Raw genomic sequence first — 26,697 nt, 5'->3', positions numbered from 1 at the left:
CATATTGGGTTACTTTTTGCTTATAACCAATTACCTAAAAAAATGGTGTCGAATTTTAAGAAGTATGAAATGCATGAAAAGTAATTTTATGCACTATATTGACATTACCAACCCATAACAGAATGAGTTTGCTGCAGCTTCAAGAAAACCAGACTGCAATCCATTAAAAAACTACCTTGTGGATTATAACTTATATTAGGATAGTTTCTCCAATTTAAAACAGAACCCCCCCCAATCACCCTCATGCACCTTTTCTGCTTTATTTTTATCTATAGCACTTATTATTTTCTACCATATAATATGATTTATTTAAGTTTGCTTGTCTTCCTCCTTCAGAAATATTTCTTGTTTGCTGATGTACCCTCATGCCTAGAAGAAAGTCTGACACATAGTAGGCCTTTAATAAGTATTTGTTGAATGAGTGAATGGTTGAAGGCCTCTTTTATACAGAAGCCAAACTGTAATTAGAAGACTGCTCAGTGAGCATGGAATTGGAACGAGGGACAACACTTTTTTTTTAAAGTACAAATAGATTTCTTCCTTTAACTAGAAAGGACTACTTGAAAGACTTGAAATTTAATGAATTCTGAATTTAAATGATAGTTATATTAATTTAAAATAACTACAAATGTGCTATACATATGATAAGCATTTGTCATTCAATCTGTGGAGAGCTCTATAAAATAAGTGTTATTTCCATTTTACTCATGAGAGAACTGAGGCTCAGAGAGGTTAAGTGACATGCCCAAAGGGTCAGAGCTGAGTAAGGCTCGGAGTCTGGTCTTGAACTGTGGAGAAAGTAAAGGTTCCTGTGGCCAGGATTCTCGCCTGGCCCTGGTCGGCTTGCTCACTACACGGGTGTGGGCAGTACATTGTTACTGACTCTATTAAAAAGAGCTCCACCCAGTGCTCCAGCTGCTGCAGGGCTGCAGGGCTGCAAGGCTGCAGAGGCTGGGCTGGTGGTAGCACGGAGGACAGAGACTGAGACGGCTGTCGGGCTGCAGAGGCCCTGAGGCAGAGACTGGATTGCTGCATGCAGACTGCTCTGGGGTGGACGGAATTCTTGTGCTTGACCTGCCACCGTGGGAATAAAGTTGGATATAAACCTTTCACCCCAAGAACGTTCCATTGTCATTCTTTCAGTCTCACTGAATCCATAGTAAACTTGTCCAGGGCTGAAGCCCATTGGCAAGACATGAACCAAAATGAATCCCGAGACTCTAATGAGTGGAGCTGGGTAAAATTCACCTCTTACACTAATTTAATGCCTCTCATTTTTACCAAACTGGTCAAGAAGGCAGTGGTTTTCAAACTTGGCTATGCATTAGAATCCCTTAGGGGAGCTTTTAAAAATCTAAAACCCAGGTCACCCCTCATGTTAATTAAATCAGAGTATCTCGAGGTAAGGCCCAAACATTTTTTTTTTTTTTTAGTGATCCTGAGTTGATTCCAACATGGGGCAAAGTTTAGGAACGACTGCAACCAGTACAGAGACCTCCACTCATTTACTGGAGCACTGGTAACGAGAGGAGAGGGGAGTAAGATCAGGTGTTCATCTGCTCATGGAGAGAAGCAGCTGGTTCCTATTTACATTTTCTTTTCTCAGGAGCTGAAAAGCAAATCTTTTATTTATACAGTGTGCACTGAAAGCCCATGAGAGTCTACTTTGGAAAGCTGGACTGCTTTTTTCAAATTTATTTCAGCTTCCTTTGGAAAAAAATAGCTCATAGCTGAGGTAATAAGGCACAAGCCTTAAAACATATGCTAAGGCAGATGGGAAGAGGCCAAAGTCAAGGCGTAGTCCTGCTTTTCTGGCTATTCTGGATTTCAGCACTGCGAAAGAAATATCCTTCTTTATATATGAATTTGTCCTGACCCTGATATACTAGCCTGCTCTGCCCCCATTAAAAAAAAACAAAACACATCTATAGAAATCAATAGAGTAAACCTATTGAATACTGGACATACTAAAGATATTAGATTTTTTCAAAGAATGTTTATATAAATTAAGTTCGATACAATGTTTAAAATTTTGTATAAAAATTCCATGATTACAGTTTTGAAATGAATGAAACAAAGCAACTGATACCAGTATCATGGATGCCAGCATGGAATCCAGAGCCATCCGGTTCAAGAATTTCTGCACAATGATGACATTTTTCATTCCCAAAAGATGCAGCATGGAGTGTTGGGATGGGCACTAGATAGGGGTCAAGTGACATAAGTTCAAGACCCAGCTCCACCACTCTTCGGTGAAGAGATCTTGGGTGAGTTACATCATCTTCTAAGCCTTGGTTTACTTATTTGTAAATTAAGGGGTAAATTCCACAGAGAAGATTCATGGTTTCTCCATACGGGTATAAATTCTCTTTTGCTGTCCTTGGAAAACCTGTGTTGATGGTAGGTCTCCCATGCCTGCACTTAGCTTCTGTCACACTTGTTGACTCACAGGGGAGAAGGCTGGACTCATTGTTTTTGGACATTTCTAACAATGTCCTGGAGCTTGAATAAAGGCATGAATTTTCTCCTCTAATGTTCCTTTAAAAGTAAGAGCATCCACATGAGCTAGTCAACTTATTAATTTAATAGGTATTTTTTCTGGCTTCTATAAGGAAGATATGGGAATGACAGGATATTTAGGTGAAAGGTATCTTAGAGATCACTTTTTTAAACTTAATTCCATTATCTGGACATAAGCTTGACATACGATAGCACTGGAATGAGTTTATGGGTATCACAATGCTTATCTCATCCCTTGGATGATTTTTAAAAAGGTTTTGGTGACTCATAGAGCAGTAGTGAATGACTAAACATCAAATTGGCAAAAAGAACCACAATTAGATCATGGAATAAAGTTAAAGCACTTTTCTTGGTTCTCCAAAGAGCAATTTAGTTGAAAAATTAAGCAATTTTATAGATATGGTTGAAATTAGAATAAATTCAATTTCATTGGCATATCACTAAATTTAGGAATAGTTGAATTATTCAAATAACTGCACCAATTAGAAATCAGTATTTTAAGATATTATTTTTAATGAGTCCCCATAGAAAACAAAAGTTTAAATAAGCTAACTAAACTATATTCAAAGGTGAATGTGTCATTTTTCATCATTGGTAATTAAATCAGATTTTTGTACATTAAGCCTGAAATGAGATGCATTGCAAAGATGGTAAACATGCTTTGCAAACTGCAGAGTGATATAAATGTAGAGTATTATTTATTATTATTATTATTCCAATTTCTCACAGGATCCAGCACATACTTGGCATGGTTAATATTTGCTGTGGTTAATGGGGCCATCACCTCATGTTGCAAGACCATAAGACTCCTTATAGATATTCCTGCCAATGTGTCCTGCTTATAATTATTTCCTTAAATGGTTTTGGCTGGGCCACTACGTCACCCTTTGCTCTGCTCTGAAATGTCCTCCAACTAATTCTCTACTTTCAGAGAGAAAAGAAAGGGAGCCTATTCTACACACTGCTGACTCATCAATAAGGGACATCTGTGCATATGTACATGGCTTGTGTTATACCTGCCTACATATGTATTAAGAATTATTCTCAAGTCATTCCAAAGCTTGTTGTAGTCCTCAGAGGCAGTCATCAGTTCTTATATTCCTACCGTAGTTCCACTTCCTAGCATGGTGCCAGGCATGCCATCAGAATAAATATTTATTGCTGAAAAAATGTCTCAGGAAACCCAGTAAACCCTGCCTTCACTCACATGAATGGTTTCATTTTTCTGTGCAGAGACAATACGTGTTTTCTCAGTGGGTTTAATGACAGAGAAGCAAACAGACTTCGAAAAAAGTGCATGTAAAGCAAATGTGAATACAAAGGTATATGGAATATGTCCTTTGGGAATAAATTACATTTTTTTTTCAAGAAATATTGATTCTTGGCTTAAGATTAGGTTAGTGTTTTATAAACTGTACTTGAATCAGTGTTCTTTATTTCAGAGTAATGGGGTTCAGGTGTAGCATGGTCTCTAAATAATGGAAGGGGGGAACTCATTTTAGCCCCAAATCCCTACCCTCTTCCTGATGTTTCAGGAAAGCCATTACAAAGAATAACATTAAATGGTTGGAGTTTAACTCTCCTCTCTCCACATTATTATCTGATGCAAATTAAAAGAAATCTAACCTAATCTTTAGTCTCCAAAAACACTCACGTCCTAAATAGTTAATAGTGGGCTACGGAAAATCAACTCCTGCATATTCCTCATTTAGCTAATATTTTCCAGAAACAAGCAAAGAAACCTGTCAGCATCTATTCCTAGGGCTATTTGTACAGCAATAGAACATGTTGTCTTAAGCACTGAGCATGCTGACTCAGCAGGTCAAAGACCCGGGCCCATGGCTCGCTGTGTTTGGGGGAATTACAATCATTACACGGGTTGCTACTAGAGGAGATGAGTGAGGCATACTGGGTTTCTGCCGGGGTAGTGCTTTGTGCTGCCCGATTCCTGGTGTTCTCTCTCAGGCCCCAGGACCACTCTTCCTAGTTAACTCCCTTTCAGAAGCTTACTATTCATCTTCTGCCTCACATCCATTAGGTTAGCAACCATAAAAAAAACAGAGAATAAAAAGCGTTGATGAGAATGTGGAGAAATTGGAACCCTTACACACTCTTGGTGGGAATGTAAAATGGTGCAGTCACTGTGGAGAATAGTATGGTGGTCCTCAAAAAATTAAAAATAAAATCACCACATGATCCAGCAATGCCACTTCTGAGAATAATATCCCCCAAGAAAAAAATGAATGCAGGATCTTGAGGAAATATTTATAAACCCAGTTTAGAGTAGCATTATTCACAATAGCCAAAAGGTGGAAGCAACCCAAGTGCCCAGTGACAAATGGGTAGATAAACAAAATGTGGTGTATACATACAATGGAGTATTATTCAGCCTTAAAAAGGGAGGACATTCTGACCCATGCTACAACATGGATGAACCTTGAGAACATTATGCTAAATGGAATAAGCCAGTCACAGAAGACAAATACTGTAGAATTCCAATTATATGAGGTACCTAGAGCGTCAAAGTCATAAGGAAAAGTAAAATGGTGGCTGCCAAGGGCTGAAGAGGGAGGGGGAAAGGGGAGTCATTATTTAATGAGTACTGAATTTCAGTTTTGTAAAATGAAAAGAGTTCTGGAAATTGATGGCAGTGACAGTAGCACAATAATACGCATGCACTTAATACCATTGAAATGTACACTTAAAAATGGGTAAGGTGATGATTTTATATTCTGTGTATGTATTTTACCACCATTTAAAAAAGGTATTAAAGTTTACTGCTCATCCAAAGTGTACCTACAGTTGATTGGAAGTATCAAAGCAGTGTGACTGCTTTACAGGGTCAGCAAACATGACATGTATATCACCAATTCCCCCTTCCCATGGCCACGACAAACATCATTAATTTCCTCTTGAGCCCAGATGCAACATCATAACCATTCTCAATGGAGGCCACTACCAAATGTTGTGTTGGTGTGTCAGCTAGGTCAATGTAGGAGAAAATTGTGATGGTTGATGAAATCTATGCTAAAGAAAACAAGAGCACATAATATAAGACCTTATAAAACAGGAAAAATCAACATGAACTTGACATATTAAGAAAAAGTTTCTTTTCAGCTCTGTCTGAAAAAACTCCCAATAACTAAAACAGAAGCAGTATCTCCGGCCAGTATCACCACGCATTTGAACCCGTGTAATCCAGGTTCAGGGCTTTTCTACAAAAAAGGAACAGAACTATTTGAAGAGGAATTGATTTCAAGTCCCGTGACAGGAAAATTAGGAGTGGGTCTAGAATACCCTGTTGTTGCCAGAGAGCAAAGTTGCTGTAAAAACCACTGGGTTCAGTGCCAAAAGGGCAAAGGAGAAACCTATGGGGGGCTTCTACTGCCCAAGTTATACCAATTTAAGCAAAAAAAATCAGCAGCAGTAGCATCATCAACTGGACAACTTACAGAAATGGAAAAAGTTAATATTAAGTGTTAACAAAGGTAGTTGTAATATAAAAGGGAAACGGTTTAGAATTTTTTTGCTGTTACTGAGTTACAAGGCATTAAACACATAGCTAGTTTGTTTCTACTTAATACACAGACACTCTTAAGCATGGGTTTATTATCAGGTATGAATGTGAACCTGTTTCTATCTATAGCAGGACAGATTGGGAACCTGTAAATGGGCCAAGCAGTCCTTTCAAGATTAAGAGATATACCATGAACATGGTGGCTTTTATGGTCTCAGATTACAGCAAGGAATAAGCGAAGCCCATCAGTTAATTGCCACTAATGACTATACATAATAAACAACAAAAAGAGAGCCCAATGGTGCGTCTTCTGTATGTCACACTCTCTCACCTGCCCCAGGAGAGAGCAGTGACCTACTCTCTCAGCTTCCAGAGAAGGAAATCTCTAGATGACTCTACTAATGAGACACTGTAAGGTTCCAGTTACACCAAAGAGGTCAATATACCACAATGACAGAAAAATGAGGTAGGTTTAAGCCATCTGTTCACAACTTCTGGTAAAGACAGTGAGTTTCAGAAAAAGCATATATCTATCTGAGAGAGATGTAAAATTTCTGTGAGGTAACTAGCGCACTTTGTGATAAAAAGGGTTTGAACCACTGGACTGGGCAACTGGATCCCACATCCTGACCTGAATTCAATAGCAACTTAGAACTTGCAACCTGACATGGTCTTTTTCTTTAAGGGTATGGTAAAAGTTCTAAAATCCTAGGAAGAAGTAAGTTTTATATACTTATTTCACATATATTTACTAAGGCAGAGTAAAAATTGGACCCCAGGAACATGTCATAAGGATAAAAACATTAGTTTTGTAATTACTGGGCTAGCATAATATGTGCTTTTTTTTGGCTTTTTAAGGTATTTAGATTATTTACAGAAATTTGACATGGTCGATTTACAATTCTTAATCAAGTCCTTAAAATTATTTGTCATGGTGCAATCACAGTGAATGATTAAGGAAATTTGCTTTGTTAAATCCACAAATTTTGATGACTTTGTTGAATAAGTACTATGTGAGTATTTACAGGAGTGTTCATTATATTTAAAGAAAGACTGCTTAATTCATAAGATCATAAATTGGACATTAAACAATGCCAAAATGGTCATAGTGTTCCTCCCCAGGCACAAAAGCCCACTGGTCACTAAAGACCATCAAAAAATGAAACTAATTTGCCATTCTAGGAGACTCAGACATGAAAAATGATTGCTATTCAAATGAAAGATACAACATGCTGAATCTTTCCTATACAGATGGTACTGATTTCTCATGTTTGGTGGGGCTTGCCTTTCGGATCACCCTTCCAGATGTAGTGAAAGTTTCTGCTTCCCAGCTTCATTGCCAACCCAGAGCTGTCAACCGCATACCTTTTGGCACATCTGTCCTTCCTCCTGGGTTATCATCTTTTGTGGAATCCTTCAGGGTTCCATACTCCTTTTCCATCTTAGCTGCTTCTTCCTTGGTACTATCTGTTTCTTCATGACTCTTCTCAGACGGTGCTGTAATCAGATTGTGTGCTGTTGTTACAACTCTTTTCTTATCTATTAACTAATTCCTAATGTAGAAACAAACTCTATTGAAAAGGTACAGTTTGAGGTCAGATCATTTTTTTGAGCTGAGAAGCTTCTTATTGATTACATTGTCAACTCCCTTCCACCATTTCACAGAAGAGGAAACTGAGGCCTAGAAAGGGGAGAGATGTGCCTAAGGTCACTCACTGAATTAGCAGAAGAGTTGGGCCAACCTCCACCTTTCCAGATTCTAGTTTAGGGTTCTTTCCCTTCTGCCACACTGTGTCATGAGAGTGTGGATTCTTTTCCTTACTTTGATCCAAGTAGGCAACCAAGTAGGATATGACAGGATTCAAAGTAAACTTGAGTTTTCATTCCAAATTAAAATAACTCTTATAGTTGCCCTACCTATCCTTGATGTTGTATTTTTGAAGAACAGTTTATTGCTCAGAGTAGCACCTAAGAATTCAGGCAGATGGCAGTCCTGCTTTCCTTCTGCATTCTTCTTCATGCGTCCTTAGCCCTGGTCACCCCAATGCAAAGATGAGAATTGTACCCTTGTGGTCAAGAAGGGGTAACCATTGCTCACTTCTCACTTAAAAATAACTATATTTCTTTCTAGCAATCCTATATTGAATTAAAAAATCACAAACTTTAAAGTAGGCAAACCCTTGAAAACATCCTTATTGTCAATAAAATAGGGAACCTCAAGCAGCCTAACAATAGCTTTTTTTTTTTTACCATAGAAAAAAATAGGAAAGAATAAAGAAATAAATCAGTTATTCTCTCATTATGCAAAATATCCACTGCTAGAGCTGTGGTCTCTCTGTATATTTTGATGCACTTTTTTTCATACTTGTAGTACAATTTTGTTCCTTGCTTTTGTCAGTAATGTTATTATGAAAGGATGTTGCCACATTATTAAAAACTACTTGCAAACATCATTTTAAAGGGTTATGTATTATGCCATCAAATATAGGTACATAACTTCTGTGATAGGAGCATAAAATAAGTATGAGAACTGGAGATCTTTTCTCTTTCGCTCCTCCCTCCCCCTGTGAAAGCTTTGTACAGCTTGGCTCCATGGCGGTCACCATGCTAAGCAGGGTGATGGATGGGGATGCAGAAGGGAAGAAACCGAGAAAAGGGATAAATCATACTACACAGGGACACAGACTATCGCAGAGGGAAAGATGGATCTGGGAGGGGACAGCAAGTGGACAGGGCAGCAGAGAGTAGACAGATGACCAGGGGCAGTAGTCTGGAAAAATGGTGATATTGGGGAGAGGAAAAGAGACCAGGAGGAGAATTTTAGGAAGAATTGCTCAGTTTTGTGATGGAGTCCTCTCCTTTCCCCACCAGTCACTTCCTAAGAAGCTTCAGTAAAGATCTATATTTCTTTCAGTGCTTTTTGAGACCAGATTTTGGTGCTGAGACTAGACACAAAATAGCCAAGATTATAGCTACTTAATCCGATCAGAATCGTTAATTCTGATTTGAAAGCTTTAATTCTTTATCAGTGTTTATAGAAGGTCATTATTTACCATTCACAAGGGTTATTGTGCTAAAAGCTAGAAAAAGAGTTAAATAAATAAATCATACCTGGGAAAAGCTTGCTTTTATTGTCAGTAACATTTTTTTCTAGCTTATTCTTAGTCTGAAGAGCAATTGTTTCATCCAAGTTTTCTGGAGGAAGGAGGGGAAGAAATATAATTTTATTTCCTGAAAGATACCAAACTTTTACCAAAAATGTTTAGATCTTACCAGAAGTATCACAAAGCAATTCCACAGCATTAACACTGCTAATAAGATGCTTTGACATGAATTGTATTTCTAAAAATTATGGACTCTCGATATGGAAAGGCATACTATTTGAGATACTCAAGTTCAGCCTCCTGCTCAGTTAACTGCAAAAGCCCTTCTATATCTCTGTGACCACTGCTAGAACATGTCCAAAGTTGGGGCCTATAATGGGACCTCTGGTCTTGGCCTATTCAACACCTTCTGGAAACGACACCTTGATTTTCCTTTGGAGAACCCAGACCTCTTCCACTCTCAGCACATTCGGCTCACCTGGAGACTGAACAACCCAGGCCTGCCTCCTCAAGGTCTTCTACCCTTTGGGCTACAGTGATTGGTTCAAGGAGGAGCACATGACTCAAGCCAGGCCAATGAGATTCAATGTTAGTAGGACCATTGGGAGAAAGAGGCTCCTTCTGCTAGGATTGCTGTACTGTGAGGATGAGACTGGGGCTGTGCCAGCCATCTTGTTCCCATAAAGGAACAGTTTGGTATGAACCAACATAGGGAATGTCAGAGCTGCGAGATGGGGAGGGATAGATTCCTCACACTCTTGGTGAATTTCACAAACCTGATGCCAAGCTACCTCACCCCTTGACTTTTTAGTTACATAAGGCAACAAATCCCCTTTTCACTTAAATCAACAGTTGAATTTCCATCATTGAGGGTCCTCATTAATTCATGAGGCAGCCAATTCAATTGTTATGTGGTCTTAAGGGTGAGAATTTTCCTACTCATATTCAGCTGAAATCTGATTCTTGTTGTCATCTGAATTCTGCTCTTTGGAGTGACATCATGAAAGTGTTACAAAACAGGAAGCTACACTGTGACACCTTAAGGCAGACAATATATCAGAATTCACATTCTTTGTGATCAGTTATTCCATCAGCCACGTATCCATCTCACTAACAAGGCAGGCTTTGTTTTGCTATTTGCAAACAAGCATTTCTTTGTAATTCATCTATAAAAATTCCATTATTGCTCTATATTATTTCTCTCCAAGGAAAACTCCTCCTTCCACCCTACTCCACCCCTCTTTTGAGAAGAAAATCCGCATATTCTATTATATGATGCATTCTGTTTTCTTCTTTGGCATAGCAACTAGAACTGGCAACCTCTGTAGTCGCCAAACATTGTTGGGACCAGAACAGAGATGGATGTCTGGTCATTCCTTGTCACTCACTGAGAAAGGGAGACAGCAAGCTAATCAATCCTCTCTATTCTACCCATGCTGTTTGTGACTCTTTGGGGCCTGAGGTTGGACCTCCACCCTAGTAGAAGTCAAAGCCAATGTATTTATACAGAAAAATTCTTTAAAACATAACTCATTTTCCAATTGTAAAAATTATACATATATGCATACAACTTCTCATATGTTTGTGAAAATGAAAAAAACAGAAAATCATAAAGAAGAAAGCTAACATTTATTATGTCTAGATGTTTTGGTATATTTCCTCCCAACTTTCAATACATAAATCCATTTTTAAGCACCAATATTGTGGTCATATTCTAAGTGGCTTTAAGCTTTCAACAATATATCATGAACATTTCTCCATTACTGAGTCTTTGTAAACAATATTTATATTGTATAAGTAATAAGATATACAATTATTAAAACACGAACATTTAAAAATAAAATGTAAACAATCTATCATAAAAATAAATAATTAATTTTAGATATTCCCCTTTTATGGAGTATTTATTTCTACTGTTTCTAGAAACCAATGCTGTCCAATGGAACTTTTTGTAATGATGGAAACAGTTATTTCTATATTGTTCAATATGGTAGCCATCTGCTACATGTGGCAGTTGAGCACTTGAAATTTGCCCAGTGTAACTAAGAAACTAGACTTTAAATTTTGTTTAATGCTAGTTGCTTTTATTTAAATATCAATTTGTGGTTAGTGGCTACCATATTGGACAACACAACTATAAATAGTAGTGGAAATACCTACCTTGCACATAAGCCTTGTAGCATCTCCAATTTATTTCCCCTTTAGGATAAATAATGTCTTAAGTGTGGAATTTCTGAATCACAAGGTATTGATGTAAAACAATGCTTGATTTGAAACAAAGTCTCTGATCTACTGTTAAGTGAGTAAAGTAGGCCACAAAGCATGTAACAAGAACCCATTTTTTGCGAAAAAAGATGAAAGAAAGAAATGGCATACGTATATATGTGTGCACGCACACACCCACAGAGAAAAATATCTGGAACGATATATAAACCAGAATATTACCTGGGTGCTTGTATTATGAGTAATTTTTTACTTCTTTTTAACATCTTTTAGCATTGACTTTTTTAAAAACAGGCTCTTTTATAAAGAAGAAACAGTAAAACTATTTTCAAGTAGAAAAAAATTGAGTTTGTACAGAATAATTCTGTATTACTCTGTCCCAAGAGATTGTTCTCTTCTTTTTAATTCTCCTCCCATCAGAGATCAGAGTAAGGGGCCAAGAGGTCAAGTTACCCAAAGGATATCAGGGATGAATGGTATTTGTTAACAACTAAATGAAGCAAGAAAACCAAAGGCTTTTTTTCGTTTTAAATCAACCTTCATGGGGAATAAAAAACATCCAAACTTATCTATAAAGCTTGAGGACTCAAGGATCTGCAAACTTTTCTGTAAATATTTTTGGCTTTGTGGCCATATGGTCTCTGTTGCAACTACTCAGCCCTGCCATTGTGGTAGAAAATCAGCCAAAGATAGCACAAAAACAAACAAGCATGGCTGGTTCCAATAAAACTTCATTTATGGATTCTGAAATTTGAGTTTTATATGGTTTTCTTGTGTTGTGAAATACTGTTCTTTTGTTTTTTTTTTCAGCCATTTCAGAATGTAAAAGCCACTCTCAGCTTGTGTGCTATACAAAAATAGGTGGTGGGCCAGATTTACCTGGGCAGTAGTTTACTGTCCCATTGTAGATAACAAAGCCTTTTATTATACAAATACAGAAACTGAGGCACAGCAAGGTGAATGCCTTCCCCTGCAGCTGAGCTGGGACCAGAAGGCATAATTTCTGATGCCTGTTCAGTGCTCTTTTCATCCTTGCCACACAGACCTCACTGGTGAAAGTCAAGACTCCTTTAGTCCCTACTATCCAAACACGCAACTGAAAAAAAGTCAAACTTCAATAAAATTAGCTCCATGGGGATTATTAGAAAATGTTAGTAAGACAAAATATAGTAAATGTGAAATGTCTGTACTCCAGCTGGATCTATAAAGAGTTGAACACCCAGTTAATTTTATTTGTATGCATTATCAAGCTGGGCAGCTCTGGTTACCCAAATGATTTAGGCTATTTAGGGCATAAATTATCAAATTAGTGAGGTAATTATTGCCACATCTCTAATTTACTTTGCACAAGGAAAACCACCACAATAAAAATAACACAAACAGGATTCTCACCAAGGTAGGAAACACCTTCTTCTGGAGATATTGTGCCATATTTTACCATCATCTTCACAAAGTCAATGAGCGTTTTCATGATAGTAATCAGTGTTTCTTTTTCTTTTGCCTCCTTTTCTATATCAAAGGACAAAATAATAATTTTTTAAAAACAGAGTGTAGCCTCATCTTTCAATGTCAATTTATGAAGTACAGCATCTTATTGAAATATTTCCCCATTTATTCATCTGTTACATATGTTTAATTTACAAAAAGCCTAAGCCTTGATAGGGAATACAGAACACTATACAGGTGTACCAAAAGTTTTCAGATGGGCAATTATAACTCCTCCAAAAAGGTTTACTTTATTATTCTTTTCAAGAATCAAAAAGGTTTACTTTAAAATGTTTAATTAAGACAGTAGATGATAAAGAGAGTTTGCAATCCAAGATAATACGGACTCAAAGAGCAAGTTAGAAGATTGGTGACCCATTACATTTTCTTTACTCTGTCTTTCTGTTTTCGAGGGCAAGAACAAACTGTTTTCATTCATCAAACTTAGTATTTGAAAATAAGAAACACATGTATCTTTATTTTTTAAATGTAAGATGGATTTTTCTAATAGTGTATATTGCTTTCATTTGAAAGAATACATGCCTATAGTAAAATTATTCCAACAGTACAGAAATAAATAATAGGTGAAAGTAATATTCTCTAGCCACCCTCCACCCCCTGCCCCTGCCAAACCCCTTCTTCCTATACATAAGCACCGTTAACTGTTTCTTGGGAATTCCATGTTTGACATACTTTTCTGCATCTTGACAGAACAAGACAACCAATGATTCCATAGTAGTTCAGTGTATGTATCAATTCTAAAATCAGAAAAAAAAGTCTATTTCCATTGTTGAAGAAGAGAAAAACTGAGATGCTAGAAGAGTCCACTCTGCTGGGAGTGAAGAGGTCGGGGAGAGACCCTGGACAAGGGCTGGTAAATAACTTCAGCCATCATATATTTTTGTTCAAGGTCACATCCATATAGGTGTGCAGTATCGTGGTCATGCTTTTCACTGAGAAGAAGTGACTCACCAGGATGACAGAGGTTCTGATCTAGGCATCTGCCAACCAGTGGGGCTAGATGGCTCAGAATGGGCTTCAAGATGTACAAGCCCTGCAGACACCAGCAGAGGGACACTGCCATCTGGTCAAGGTCTGCATGTGAAGGAAAAGGATGTTCTCCAGAAATGCAAGCTCACTCTAAGGTCACTTCTTGGAGTAATATGCTACAGTTACTGAAATCTTTATTACAAATGTTCAATCCAGGGCTGAATCTTTGAACAGGGAGAGGGAAGGTCATAAGGCAGTGCAGGACATCCTGGAAAACAACAGAAAATCTGCCTATTACTATCATCCTTGTAGAGCAACTAAAAATAAACATGAACTGAAATCTTCAGGTAACTTATTTTGGTGCACATAGAAGAGAAAAGAGTAAGACATGTTAAGGACTTGCTTTTTTTTTTTTTTAATTCCCAAATGTTCCTGATCTGCTTTGAGTTCCTAACCTGCTTTGTAGTCCAATATTTAGTTCACTTTAACTCATTTGAGGATTGAAGCTGACAATGTCTAGAAAGCAAAGTTCCGAATCATTTAAAAAATGATAAATTATGTTTCACATTCCCACTAAGAGAAGAAAATGAAATTTTTAAAAAAAAAACAAGGAAAGATTTGCAGTAAGAGTTGAGGCTGGACTGGGTCAGGAAGGGACACTGATTCATCACCGCATCTTCAAAGGGCTCACTCTGATGCCCTAAACACAGCACAGGTTCAGTAACTGTTGGCTGAACAAATAAATGAGTCCTCTGTTAACAAGAAGATTAAATTATCCAGAAACCCCACCTTTCCTGAGTATTCTTTCCTAAATATTTCCATGACTAGTATATTTCTTTTGAAAAAAATTGTGAACTCTTTCCCCTGAGGTTACCATATATGTCATTGAGGATTGCCTTGGGAAACTGAAAACAGGAACAAAAAAACCCCACCCCTACATTTCCTGGAATTCACGTTTCTGTTCCACATGGTGAGAAAATATAGTGTTTACCTGAATCGATACTTGTCAGTAGTGCATAGAAATTTGGGAAGTATTGGAGTTCCTCAAAATTCTCATCACTGTAGGCTTTAGTTCTCCGTTCCAAGCCATTCGTCAAGGTTAAAGTGTTAGATACTGTTTCATCGTTTTGTCCATGAGGAAAACCATCTTGAATTGCTGCCACTGGCATCTTCATTTGGGCGGGGTGGGGGTGGGAGACCAGTAAAAAATAAACATTTTGTTAGCATTAATGACACTCCAACTTGATTCTTTCCTGTGTGGTGCCCTTGAATGTGAAGTATAAGAATACCTCCTCCTTGGCAAGCTTCTGCAGAATCATGCTCTTTTCTAGGCGTGTGGGCATCTAGCCACATGGGAAGGTCATTGGAAATCAGAGACAGGTGCTTTGCCAGAAGGCCCTGGCTCCCGCTCAGGGGAGAACAAACAGGGAATTTCTTAGTTTGAGCTCTGGCCAACTTCCCCTCCATCAGTCCTCATGACTGTCCTTGTAAAACTGCCTTAATCAAGGGCAGAGGCTTTGAGGTCATAGTCAGAATATCTAACACCAGCAGAACAGTCACACTCTGGGGACTGCTTAGTGACTGACATTTTAGGCGCTGTCTGGAGGGTGCACTAGATTCTTTCTCCCAGACCCGATATGTATTCAGTATTCCTCATCTTAGTTAATGATCCATTGTCTATTTGGTGGATTACACAGAAATTTAAGAGCCTTTCTTGCCTCTTCCTCTTCCTTTCCTCCATCTGATCTATCAGCAGCCTTGTTGGTCTCTCAAAATTGCTCCCAAATTTATAGATTTCTTTCTCTACTACCACACTCTGGTCCAAGCTACCTTTACCTCTTACCTGCTTATTTTTTTACATACATGTATGTGTGTGTGTGTGTGTGTTCTATTCTAGTGCTGTCCACTGCTTATAAGCAATCACATAAGTAGCAATGAATACATCTAGTGCCCAGATCTCGATTTCTAACTAGTTACCCACTACAAAGAACCAAGTGTCATCGAAGCAAAAACTAATTCCAAGACTGAGACAGAGAACATTAACTCTGAAGGATTATGCACCCTCACACTCATTGCAGTATTATTTATAATAGCCAAGACAAAGAAACAACCTAGGTATCTATCAGTGGATGAATGGAAAAGAAACTATGATATACATACATACACACATGATGGAATATTATTCAGCCATAAAAAGTTTACCTCCTACTTCCAATCTATTCCCCAACTGCATTTTTCCATGTTGTAGCCAAAGTTACCTTTTTAAAATAATGATCATGTAATGCTTTTGCTTAAAATCCTAGAGTGTTTTTCTATTGCTCTTATAAAGATCAGAGTCCAGTATGGCTCATAAGTCGCTGCCTAGTCCACCTCCCCATTCTCATTTTTCATTGCTCCCCCTGCGTACCAGCCACCTGTGTCCGCATTCTTCTCTACTTGCTGCCGAGCACATTCACAAGTTAACTCCTATTTAGCTTGCAGCTTTTGGCTCAAGATACTTCCTGAGGGAATCTTTCCCTCAGCCTCAGTCCAGGACAGATTGCTTTTTTGTGAGGTCTCAGAGAACCATGTTCATCTCTCAGAGCACTTAATGAAGGTGTAATTAAAATATATGACTATTTGAAGACCATCTACATCTTCCATTAGACCTTTAGCTTCATGAAAGAAGGGATTATGTCTTTTCAAATAAGCATTGTATCCCCAGTGCCTGGTTCATGGCTGGTACCTCAATAAATGTTTATTGAACTAATGTTTCATTTGCATTGACACATTTAGATAACACGAGTGAGCAGGTCAAGCATTTGGACATTTTACAGATGGACAAATAAAGAATACATAATGGCAGTGAAAGGTCATGAAAATAGCTATGTGTGTCAGTTTCAGTTCAGACTGGCAAGTGGGAGTGAGGATCATGCATTCTTTGATAAATCTAGGAAGATTTTTTTAGAGTGGGTGTATCTTTAAAAGCTGTTCAAAAAGATCAAAGCTGGTGGGGATTGGAAGTAGGGAGAGAAAAGGAGAGCTTTTGGCTATCTAGTAAAAAAAATCCAGACCCAATTTCTGTTTTCTAGCTTCCTCTAAAACAGATCCATAAGCCTACATACTCTTTTTCCTTGTATTTGGGATAGGATGTTGGAGGGGATGTGGAGGCATGGGGTCTGTGTGCTCCAGCGGAGAAAACCAGAGAGGTGAGGAGTCTGATACTCTCTTATATCCTCCTATGGTCAGCTCCATTAGAGTGTTAAAGGGAATTCAAGGAGGGGAAAAAGATTTCAGTAGCTTGGCTGAGGCCAAAGAAAGGATGAAGAGGCATAGTGTCCAGCAAGGGGAAGGAAAGCTGAATGACTAGTCCAAGTAAAAGATGACAGGCCTCTGTACCGATGAGCAGGAGGAAAAGCATAGGGTAGAACAGCCAGCCAGCATCAGGCAACTGGCTCTGGGGAATACAAAGTTGGTGCGACAGAGGATTAAATCAACCTGAGTTTCTTTTGGGCTCTGGGGGCAGGTGATGACCTTCTTTATGAACAGAAACTGGATACCAAAAGAGCTGTGAAATATTTGGTTGCAGTACACTGGGATTATACAAATAGTTGTTATGTAAAATAACCATTTCACATAATGTTATGTGTTAATTTACTGTGGGGTACAAGATGTAACCTTTACTTTGCAATATAATATAACCTTATCTTTGAGTTATTTTCAAAGTAGAGTTCACTTATAGCTTTTAACTTATTGGTATTTCACAAATAATATATTTTAAGTGGACTAACAATGTCACATATCCCAAATGTTCTTCGGTACCAAATAAGGTATTAATTATATACAGATTGTATTAATTGTATATAAATATAAGTAGACACACATCCATGCATGTGCATATACACACATCCATAAAATATGCATAAATGTTCACATATACATACCACTTTCTCTGGTATTTTTCCAGCCTGACTTTCAGTCTTGCCTTCAGGTTTACTGGGTTCCTCCTCATAATTGTTGGCTTCCTTGGAGATCAATTTTTGTAAAACCTCTGCTACTTCATCTTCCAGTGTGTGTGCCTGGCTCTCAGTGATCTGTTATGAAGAGTTAAGACATATGTAACTGTTATTCTCATTTTTGTGATTTAAAAAAATCTAGACTAAACTCTGTAGTTGAACACACATTTTTAGAAGATGAGAGAATCTTCTGGTCCCTCTTTCTGGAAAACCCTTGTTGATTCCTCTACTAGTTGCTGGCCATTATAGTGACTGCCCAGAACTGACCCGAACTGAGGAAGAGTTAAGCTGGATTGGTTAGAGATTTCCAAACACTGCATGACTGCTCACATTTTCTTCTCACATCGTACATCTTTTACTGCAGCTGGTTAAATACTAACCATCCTTTAACTTTAAACACCTCTTTCCCTGAAGCATTTTTTTTTATTGCCCAGCTAAATAAAGTCCATCCTCTGGCATATGCTGAACTGCTCTTACGGTTTTGCAGCTTGCATTATAGGCACGTGTGTACTTGTCTAGTTCCTCTGATAATGGTAAATTCATAGAGGCAAAGAATGGTATCTTACTCATTCCCAAAACCTGATATAAATGTAGATGCATTATAAACATCTGGCTACTTGAATCAGGTGGCTTGGTTTCTTAGCATATTCCAAACTGTACTAAAAATTAGGTTTATTCTCATACATGACTTACTAGGCCAAGATTCAGCAGTTTAGAAACGATCTTATCAAACACTCCTCTGTCATTTTCCTCATAAATCCTGGTAGCAATTTTCTGGACAATGTCTTCAGCAGTTAACGGAGTTCCGTCTAGTTGATGAAGGCCATCTGGATCATCTAGACAGAGCAATGACAGTTTCATGTCACAGTGATCACAGAGTACTTCATACTCTATAATCTATACCTTGCTTTTGTATCTCATATTATGTTTGGAATACATTTATAGTGTTGCTTGGTCTATATAGACTCTGGGTTTGAAATGATATTTGACTTCAAGTTAAGAACCTAGGATGATAATGGAAATTCTGAAAGCTTCGTAGGTATTAAGAGGAAGAAAGATCTGAAGACAGCATGAAAGGGCTCTCCATTTTTTATTCTCACTAATAATATAAACAGTATTCTACTTTTAACTTTTATTTTATGTTGTGTTTATATAGTATGCCATATTGTTCAAAGCACCCTTCTACATATTATATAATTTGATATTCCATTTCAACACAAGTAGACGTGATATTCACACATGCATTCCTTTGCTGGCAAATTCCTGGGCTGAGGGTGCAACAGATTTATAACAAAGCAACATGTAAATCTATGTAAATCTATGCAGAGAAGCTTATAAATATGTATCACTGGCTTTTCTGGGAATATATCAGGCAGTACCACTCCAGACTAAAGCAAGGGCCCATCCTGAGGGAAAAGGATGCAGTAGGGTAGGTGGCAAGAAAGCTCTGCTCCACATCCATGGGGAACTCCCAGCAATCAATTGGTCTTTTCTAACCTAAACTACATCAAGCAATATATTAATGTGTACAAGTTTACAAGGCATTTAACTCTCTTTCATCTCTAGGCAGATTGGAAATAGGAGAATTTTAGCCCCAGTAATACCACCTGTTATCCATATATCCTCGGACTATATTGTAAAGAAAGATAACAGGATTATCTATTTCATGGGATTGTTGTCAGATCAGATGAAATAAGATGCAAACATACCTTTTATATTGCAAAGTACTATATGAAAGCCAATGTACAATAAAGCTAATATTATTATATGCAGTGGATTTGTACCTGAAATAAAGTCATTGTCTTCTAGAGAAAATAGAAATGGAATCTCTGCCCAAATAATTCTGGTCACATTCACTCAAAGAAAGAAGAACCTAGTATTTCTATTCTGATTCTCTTTTTCTTCCATGGGTTTTGGGGATTCAAACAAAGAATTTCTCTTACGGACTTACTTCCAGATTCTGTGGAGATGGAGATATATGCAGCCTCAGGCAGAAATCTTGTTTGGAAAGAAGCTTAGGAAAATGAGTAGGGTGGTTAGATATGGAAGATTGCAAGTTCCCTGACAGTACATGATTGCTGAGCTGTCGGCCAGTCAGGAGCTGTCAACCCTTTAAGCCCTGTGTACCAAGGTGACTAATGAGCGGAGAAGCCCTAAGAAAAAGAACTATGAAGACTGCTCCCCTCCTGGCTGACTGAAAATTGGGTTCATCATCCATATTCTTAGGAGGAGAGACTCACTATCAACTGGGTCTGATTTTCCCATTTGTGGGTTGCAAGAGAAACTCTTGGGAATATGCGGAGTAGAAACTGCCTGGGTCTATGCTGAGGGAAAGAATTTATTTCTCTCCCCACTTAGCCCTCAGGATCTGTAAAAAAGAATATTGGTTGCCTGCAAGAGCTGGAAAATAACTGAAATGACTGTGTCAGTTCATTTACTTCACCACAGAGAAAACACTAGAAACATTCTGAAGAAATGGCCTCTTTTTTTTGCTGCACTGCTACATTCTCCTGAGCCAGGAACTTAGGCTTCCTCCCTGAGAGCTTTGTTAGATGGGGTTAATGGCTGGGCCCTTGGGCATTGTTCCTTGCCTTCCAGTAACTTCCCACTGCTCCTCTGAAATGGGCAGAATTACTCAGAATAACTTCTCCACTGCTTATGATGGGGTATTTCACCCTCTTGAATTGATCCTCAGAGGGAAGCCACACATGAGTTCAACAATTATAACTTTCTTAAAGCAGCTACAACGTTCTAAATGGATGTGAAAGGGCCATTTTCCAAGTTGTTACTTTCCCAGTTATGTTTTGAATCCTTACCATCTAATGTGACACTTGACATTCATTTGTTCAATATATTTTTATTGAAGTTTTAATATGGGCCAGAACAGAAAGAGAATGACAGATTAGGCATGGTCCCTAACTGCACAGAGCTTATTATCTAGTTCATAGTTGGAAACATAGTAATTGTTCAGTGAATATTTGTTTGGTGAATGCACACAGGAGCCCCAAAGCACTACTTCATAAAAGAAACTTGGAAAAAAGTTCTGAATCATATATACTGTAGAAACACTGCAAAGGAGAATTGAAGGGCCCTACACCATAAGCCCATTTGGAGGTTTCCTGAAGGTGTGAAAATACTTTGAAGAAGTTAGGCCCCCACACTCTCCTGGGATGTAAGTCTGCATGCCTCCGAGGTTCTAGTCACCTTCACAGTCCCAAATCCCCTTATTTCAGGAATTCCCAGTATAAAAGGAGACCAGGAATTCACTTGTATTCTAAGAATCTCCTCTATAATCTGAAGTGGACTTCAAATGACTCCTAGGGTAACTCAGAGCCCTCAGGCTAGTACTTTGTAGTTTGGAACCCATTTGGGGTTGTAATACAATGTTGAACAATTTAAAAATAAGTTACTCAAGTTAGTGGTTAGGTCACAAACAGATCTGTGCCTCTGCCTATATATATAACTAATCTGACCAACAAAATTCAGTCAAACAAACTTTAGAACTATATATATTTTTTATTAGATCAAATGATCACTTCAAAGTGGTTGAATCTGTTTTGTATGCAGCTATGCCCAGTGTCTATTTATTTCTGGGATAAATATTTTAGGTTAAAAATAGAATTCAGAAAAAAAATTCCCCTAGTATGAAATATGAAAGGTTTCAAAATATAAACCCCCACCCCATACATGCACAACACACTTCTGAGCTCTCCTCAGGCTATGAGAGCTGATGAAAGTCAAATTTAATTGGTAGTTGTTTTCTGGCAGAGATAATCAACATAATTCTCTGTAGCCATGGAACAGAATAGGGACATATAAGACCCATAGTAACTCCTAAGCACTCGTCCTCAGAATGGAAAACATGCTTTCTTCCTCAATGCCTAGGTATAATAGGTCACTGGTTCCCTCATATATTCTTTTATTTCTTCATTCATTCATTCACACAATGAATTCATGAGCATTCAGACACTGAGGCTACAATGTTTCTGTTCTAGTGAGGTTTTCAGTTTAGCTGAAGAGAAAGACATAAATCATAAGCAGTCACACTTAGGAATGTAAAATTGCAAACAGCATTAAATGCCATGAAGGAAAGAGACAAGGTTTCTATCAGATCACGTATGCTGGATGAAACTAGAAAAGTAGACAGGAACTAGTCCGTGCAGGACTATGGAAGCCCCATTAAGGAATTTGTTTTTCATCCCAGCAGAAATAGGAATTTACTAACAGGCTTTACACAAAAGAGGGACATATTCATGTTTTCCTGTTGAAAAGACCATTCTGACTACTATGAGTTGGACAGGGGACAAAGTAGATGCTGGAAGATGCATTAAAAGATATTGCTATAGGTCACTGAGACATGATTGGAGCTTGGACAAGGATGGTGGTAACTTGGAATAGAGAAAAAAATAATTGAGAGATGCAGGAGATGAAATTTACAAGATTGGTGGATTAGAATTTGAGAGGTGAGGAAAAAAAGGAATAGTTTGATTCCTAGATTTGTCTTGACATATGAGATAGGTAGTAGTATTTTTCCTGGAGAAAGAGCATTCCAACAAGGATAGGCTGTGAGGTGGACAGAGATTACGAGTTCAATCTTGGACAGGCTAAATATGAGGGGCTCCTTAGACTTCCAAGGGAAGATGTTAAATAGATAGACAGATATATATGTCCTTAGTTCAGAGGAGTCTGGGCTAGTGATATGAGATACTGGACCTAGATGGTAATTGAAGCCATGGAAAAGTTAGAACGGCCTAGGGAGAGAGGATATGGCTAAGAAGAGAACACTGAAAAGGAAGGTAATGGATATTTTGCATTGGATGGGGCACTGGTTTTTTTTTACTATTATGACATTTTATTTGTACTAAGTATGTTAAAATGAATAACACAAAATATAGATAGTAAATTTAAATTTTTTTCAAAGCAGCAGTAAAGAAACTTCAAAGAGAAAATAAAATTGGGCTGTGGTGGAGCAAGGGCCTCACACATTACCCATAAATTTGGGCTTTACTTCAATTTTGGTCATGACTAATTAAGGACTATAAGTGTATAAGAGAGATTTTTTAAATATAAGACTCTTGTTTCACCCATAATGGGAAAGACAGAGACAATAGGAAGCAAAAGTTCTTTTTCCTCATTTACCTTGGAATTTATGATCCGGTCCACTCTTAGTAGAATCATAATCATCATTCAGTTTTCGATTTTTGGTTGAATCAACATCTTCCACATTCAACTTATTATCATATGGAGACCTTATGGATTGTCTTTCTTTCTCAATTTTTTCCTTTTCTGTTATTGCCTTTAGCAGGTTCAAGTTATCAACAAAGGAATAATTGCTTTCACCTGACTTATTTTCTGGAAAAAAACCCCCAAGACCCAACACATCCATTTTAGTTAAGATTCTCATACCCTACATTATTTCAATTAATATCCATATAACTTATTTTTACCTGGAGGGTATGTTTTTTTAATCTTCTCTGCTTCTGCTTCAGCAATCTGTGAAGCAAACAGGTGATAGACTTAATTTTAAATCACTGCTTTACCATTTACCAAATATGACAGCTAATAATTTAGTCTCTATGGGATACAGTTTTCTTGTCTGTAAGTGTAGATAATAATTTCTATCTCTAAGCATTGTCATAAGAATTAAACGAGATTTTAAAAAGGCAGATGGTCTATAAATATTAATTCTGTTCTATAATTTTTAGCCATCTGTCACCAAAGATATTACAATATTAGTGACTATATTCCCTATGCTGCACTTCTCATCCACTGACTTACTTATTTTATAATTGGAATTTTGTGTCTCTTTATCCTCTTCACCTATTTTCCCCATCCCCTACACCCTCCCCCACCCCTATGGCACCAACAATTTGTTCTCTGTATTTGAATCACTTCCTGTTTTGTTTGTTCTTCTCCTATAATATTGGTGAAAAACAAATCGTTAATAAATTAGGCAGTCTTATAATTGAGTGGATGTGATATTGAGCTTACTGGGTTATTACAGAGTCAGCTCTGTGTATGATCAGAATCCTATGTATGTAATTGTCAGGAATTACCAAATTTTGGGTAATAGAAATTACCATAACTGTATTTCCCATTCTAATTTCTATAGATTTATTATTAAGTTTCTTAAGTTTGTGAATTCAAAATGGCTAAAATGTCACAACATAATTACATTAAATAATAATAACTAAAGTAAAATGTAATATCATTTATAATTTTACATTTGACCTACCTGTTCATTCAAAGGTCTTTCTGCACTTAATTCCCTATTATGTAGGGGTTTGTCTAGAATAAATACACACAAATATAAATTTAAGTGTGCATTGAAAAGACATGATATGTCTCATTACACAAAATCTTCAACAATGAAAAGCAAATATTAGGAGAAATATTTTTGAATGACTGCGAAATAAGAATGTATATTAACAAAGATAATCAAGATGACCCAATAATAATGATCACTATGTTGCCTTGCTCATTATCCTGGTGTATTTCCTGAGCTAATAACATTACACTCTTTATCTGACCAGGAAATCTAACATACAGTTCTAACACTTGGTTTACCAGCTGTTTTCAACTTGACAGAGCATAATTAGGGCTAGCATTATTGACACATTAAAAGCTCTTTTATCATACCCTGCACATACTATAAATAGAATATCTGACAAAGGTTGTAAAACAACTAGAAAAAAAGCCAAGCCACTTTATTAGGCAGAAAAGCTGCCTCCCCCCCATTTTCAAAATAAGGTATTTCAAAACAACCCATGTTATTGCTCTATCATTTAAAAAGTGAATGGGGAGAGGAAGCTGTCTTCTGTCTCTAAATTCGAACTGATTTCTCTGTCAATATGCATGGATACGATCAGATCAGAAAATGAGGCAAGGTGATTTACAGTTCACGTATTATGCTAAGCTTTACCTTCCGTGGCGAAATAAAAGAAAGGTGGGAAAGAAAGTGTTCACGTACCTTGGCTGCCTCCCGGTTTGGGGAAAGCTTGAACTGGGCTGCTGTGGAGCACCAACACCAGAATCCAAGTGCCGGTCCAAAGGAACCCCATTCTTCCGCGCTTGGCTTCAGAAACAGCCTGGTGCCTGGCTCCCGGCGCGGTAGCTTTGTTATGAATGAAAAGGAGTAAAAACAGGAAGAACTAAGAGGGCGGGTGCAGAGAGGGAGAGTGGCGGGGACTCGGATGCTGGGGGAGCTTCCCGAGGCTCGGGAGTAAAACGAGTAGAAAGGCTCAGGGCTCTGGGGAGTCAGGTCTTCAGGTGGAGGGGAGCGCTGTCCGCCCCTTGGGTGCTGAAGTTCCTGTGACGCGAAGCCGGCTGCGGATCCCCTAGGGCGTAGCCTTACTCTCGCTCCCTCCTTGAGAGGAAGTGAGGGAGGAGGCGCATGCTCCCTGCGAGACAGAGGCGGGAAGGGATGGCGTAAGCGGCTCCAGCGCTACTCCGATCCCCGAGAATGGAAAGGGGAGGGGCGATAGACTGGTTAGCGTATTTTCTGTGCCGCAGTCCTGATGGTGCTTCTGTGCTCAGGGTCACCTGGATTGCCATAAACTTGGACATCACTGTAGTAACCTTCCAAGTAAACGTTACCTCAAGAACCTAATGACTCCTCTGCCGGTGTACCTGTCAAGGAGAGAGCTAGATGACCTTGGTTGAGGGGATCTGTGGGATTATTCTGGGAAATCTGCTCCACAATCCCTTCTTTCCATTCCACCTGTACCCACAAGGATTCTTATATCCTCGAATTTTTATAACCTTAGAAAAGCCCTGCCTCTTGTGATTTGGGTTGATATATCAAGCATCCCTTGGTGTTCTCATTTGTGTCTCGGCTCTATGCAGTGTTTTGAATTGGGAAATTCAGAACATTCTTTCAAATAGATTGCTGCAACACACTCTCCTTGTCCTACATGCTGAAACAGAACTAAAAAAAAAATCGTTGCCTGTTCTCCTAAGAGTGAATGTCCCCCATCAGGTCTGTGGGCAGCAGGGGCCAGTTTCAATGTAAAATTTCCCCTTTCCCATCAAGAGGGAACTCCCTCCTCACTACAACCACTACAAAAGAAAAAAGAAAGAGAAAAAAAGCTGCACCTTATAAAATTCTGGATTCATTTATGCTTAAGGATCAGGATGTTGTGGCGGGTGGGGGGACTTAAAGAGACAGAATAGTCACGTAAAGCATTTTATATCATAACTAGGTCACGGAGGTACTTCCTATATTCTGAATATATTGCCAGAACCCTAAGATCATTGCATAAAAGGAACTATCGAAAGACTTTTAAACGATGAATACAAGCAACACTAATGTGAGTAGGGTGCTGAGTAAGCCCTTTAGTCTCTGATTTTTAAACAGAGCTTGGACCCTTTCCTTTAGACTGCAGCATGCTGGGAACCAGTCTGAATAATGACCAAAGAGAAGGATTCAGCACAATCGGGCCTTTGATTTCTGTACCCCTGCTATTCAAGGAGCAAGTTAGTCATTCAAGTACCTACAAACAAACAAACAAACTAATGAACAGATCTCCCTCATTCTGGAGGTTTTTAAGTTTGGAAGTCACTCGAATACTTTCTTTATGAATATAAAGCGTATTTTAATCTAACAGCTACCTCAAAACAAATAGCTGTTTCTTGGCAGTGATAACACAGTATTATTATCCCAGTATACTGCATTAACCATTTAAAATCCCAACTAAATAGAGGGTAAATTTCCTTAAATTCCTCTTCTCTGAAATAGAGATGGCAGAATTTGTTTACCTTATATTGTTATTGTGGAGATCAAATGGCACATATTTTGATTAAGTCATTTTGATGTCAGGAATATTTTGATACAGCCTACAAATTGTTGTGAAATGTCTTCAGC

At 38.1% G+C, this 26,697-nt stretch overlaps 1 protein-coding gene across 1 annotated transcript in view; it reads right to left on the bottom strand.

Annotated features, from left to right (window-relative positions):
* The window catches only part of SCG3 (secretogranin III), a 33,573-nt gene extending 8,533 nt beyond the window's left edge, over positions 1–25,040 (bottom strand). Inside the window, exons 1-10 of the mRNA XM_017662103.3 lie at positions 24,805–25,040; positions 24,070–24,122; positions 23,282–23,327; positions 22,974–23,186; positions 18,528–18,670; positions 17,763–17,912; positions 14,831–15,008; positions 12,757–12,873; positions 9,149–9,232; positions 7,403–7,534 (exon numbers count right to left, since the gene is read on the bottom strand). Coding sequence (XP_017517592.1) covers positions 7,403–7,534; positions 9,149–9,232; positions 12,757–12,873; positions 14,831–15,008; positions 17,763–17,912; positions 18,528–18,670; positions 22,974–23,186; positions 23,282–23,327; positions 24,070–24,122; positions 24,805–24,895 — 1,207 coding nt within the window. The 5' untranslated portion in view covers positions 24,896–25,040. The remainder of the gene's footprint in view (positions 1–7,402; positions 7,535–9,148; positions 9,233–12,756; positions 12,874–14,830; positions 15,009–17,762; positions 17,913–18,527; positions 18,671–22,973; positions 23,187–23,281; positions 23,328–24,069; positions 24,123–24,804) is intronic.
* Between the last annotated feature and the right edge of the window lie 1,657 nt (positions 25,041–26,697).

The sequence above is a fragment of the Manis javanica genome, chromosome 8 (assembly GCF_040802235.1).
Source record: "Manis javanica isolate MJ-LG chromosome 8, MJ_LKY, whole genome shotgun sequence".
Lineage (NCBI taxonomy): Eukaryota > Metazoa > Chordata > Mammalia > Pholidota > Manidae > Manis > Manis javanica.
The sequence above is the reverse complement of the archived record's forward strand: the minus strand, read 5'-3'. Positions and strand labels throughout refer to the sequence as shown.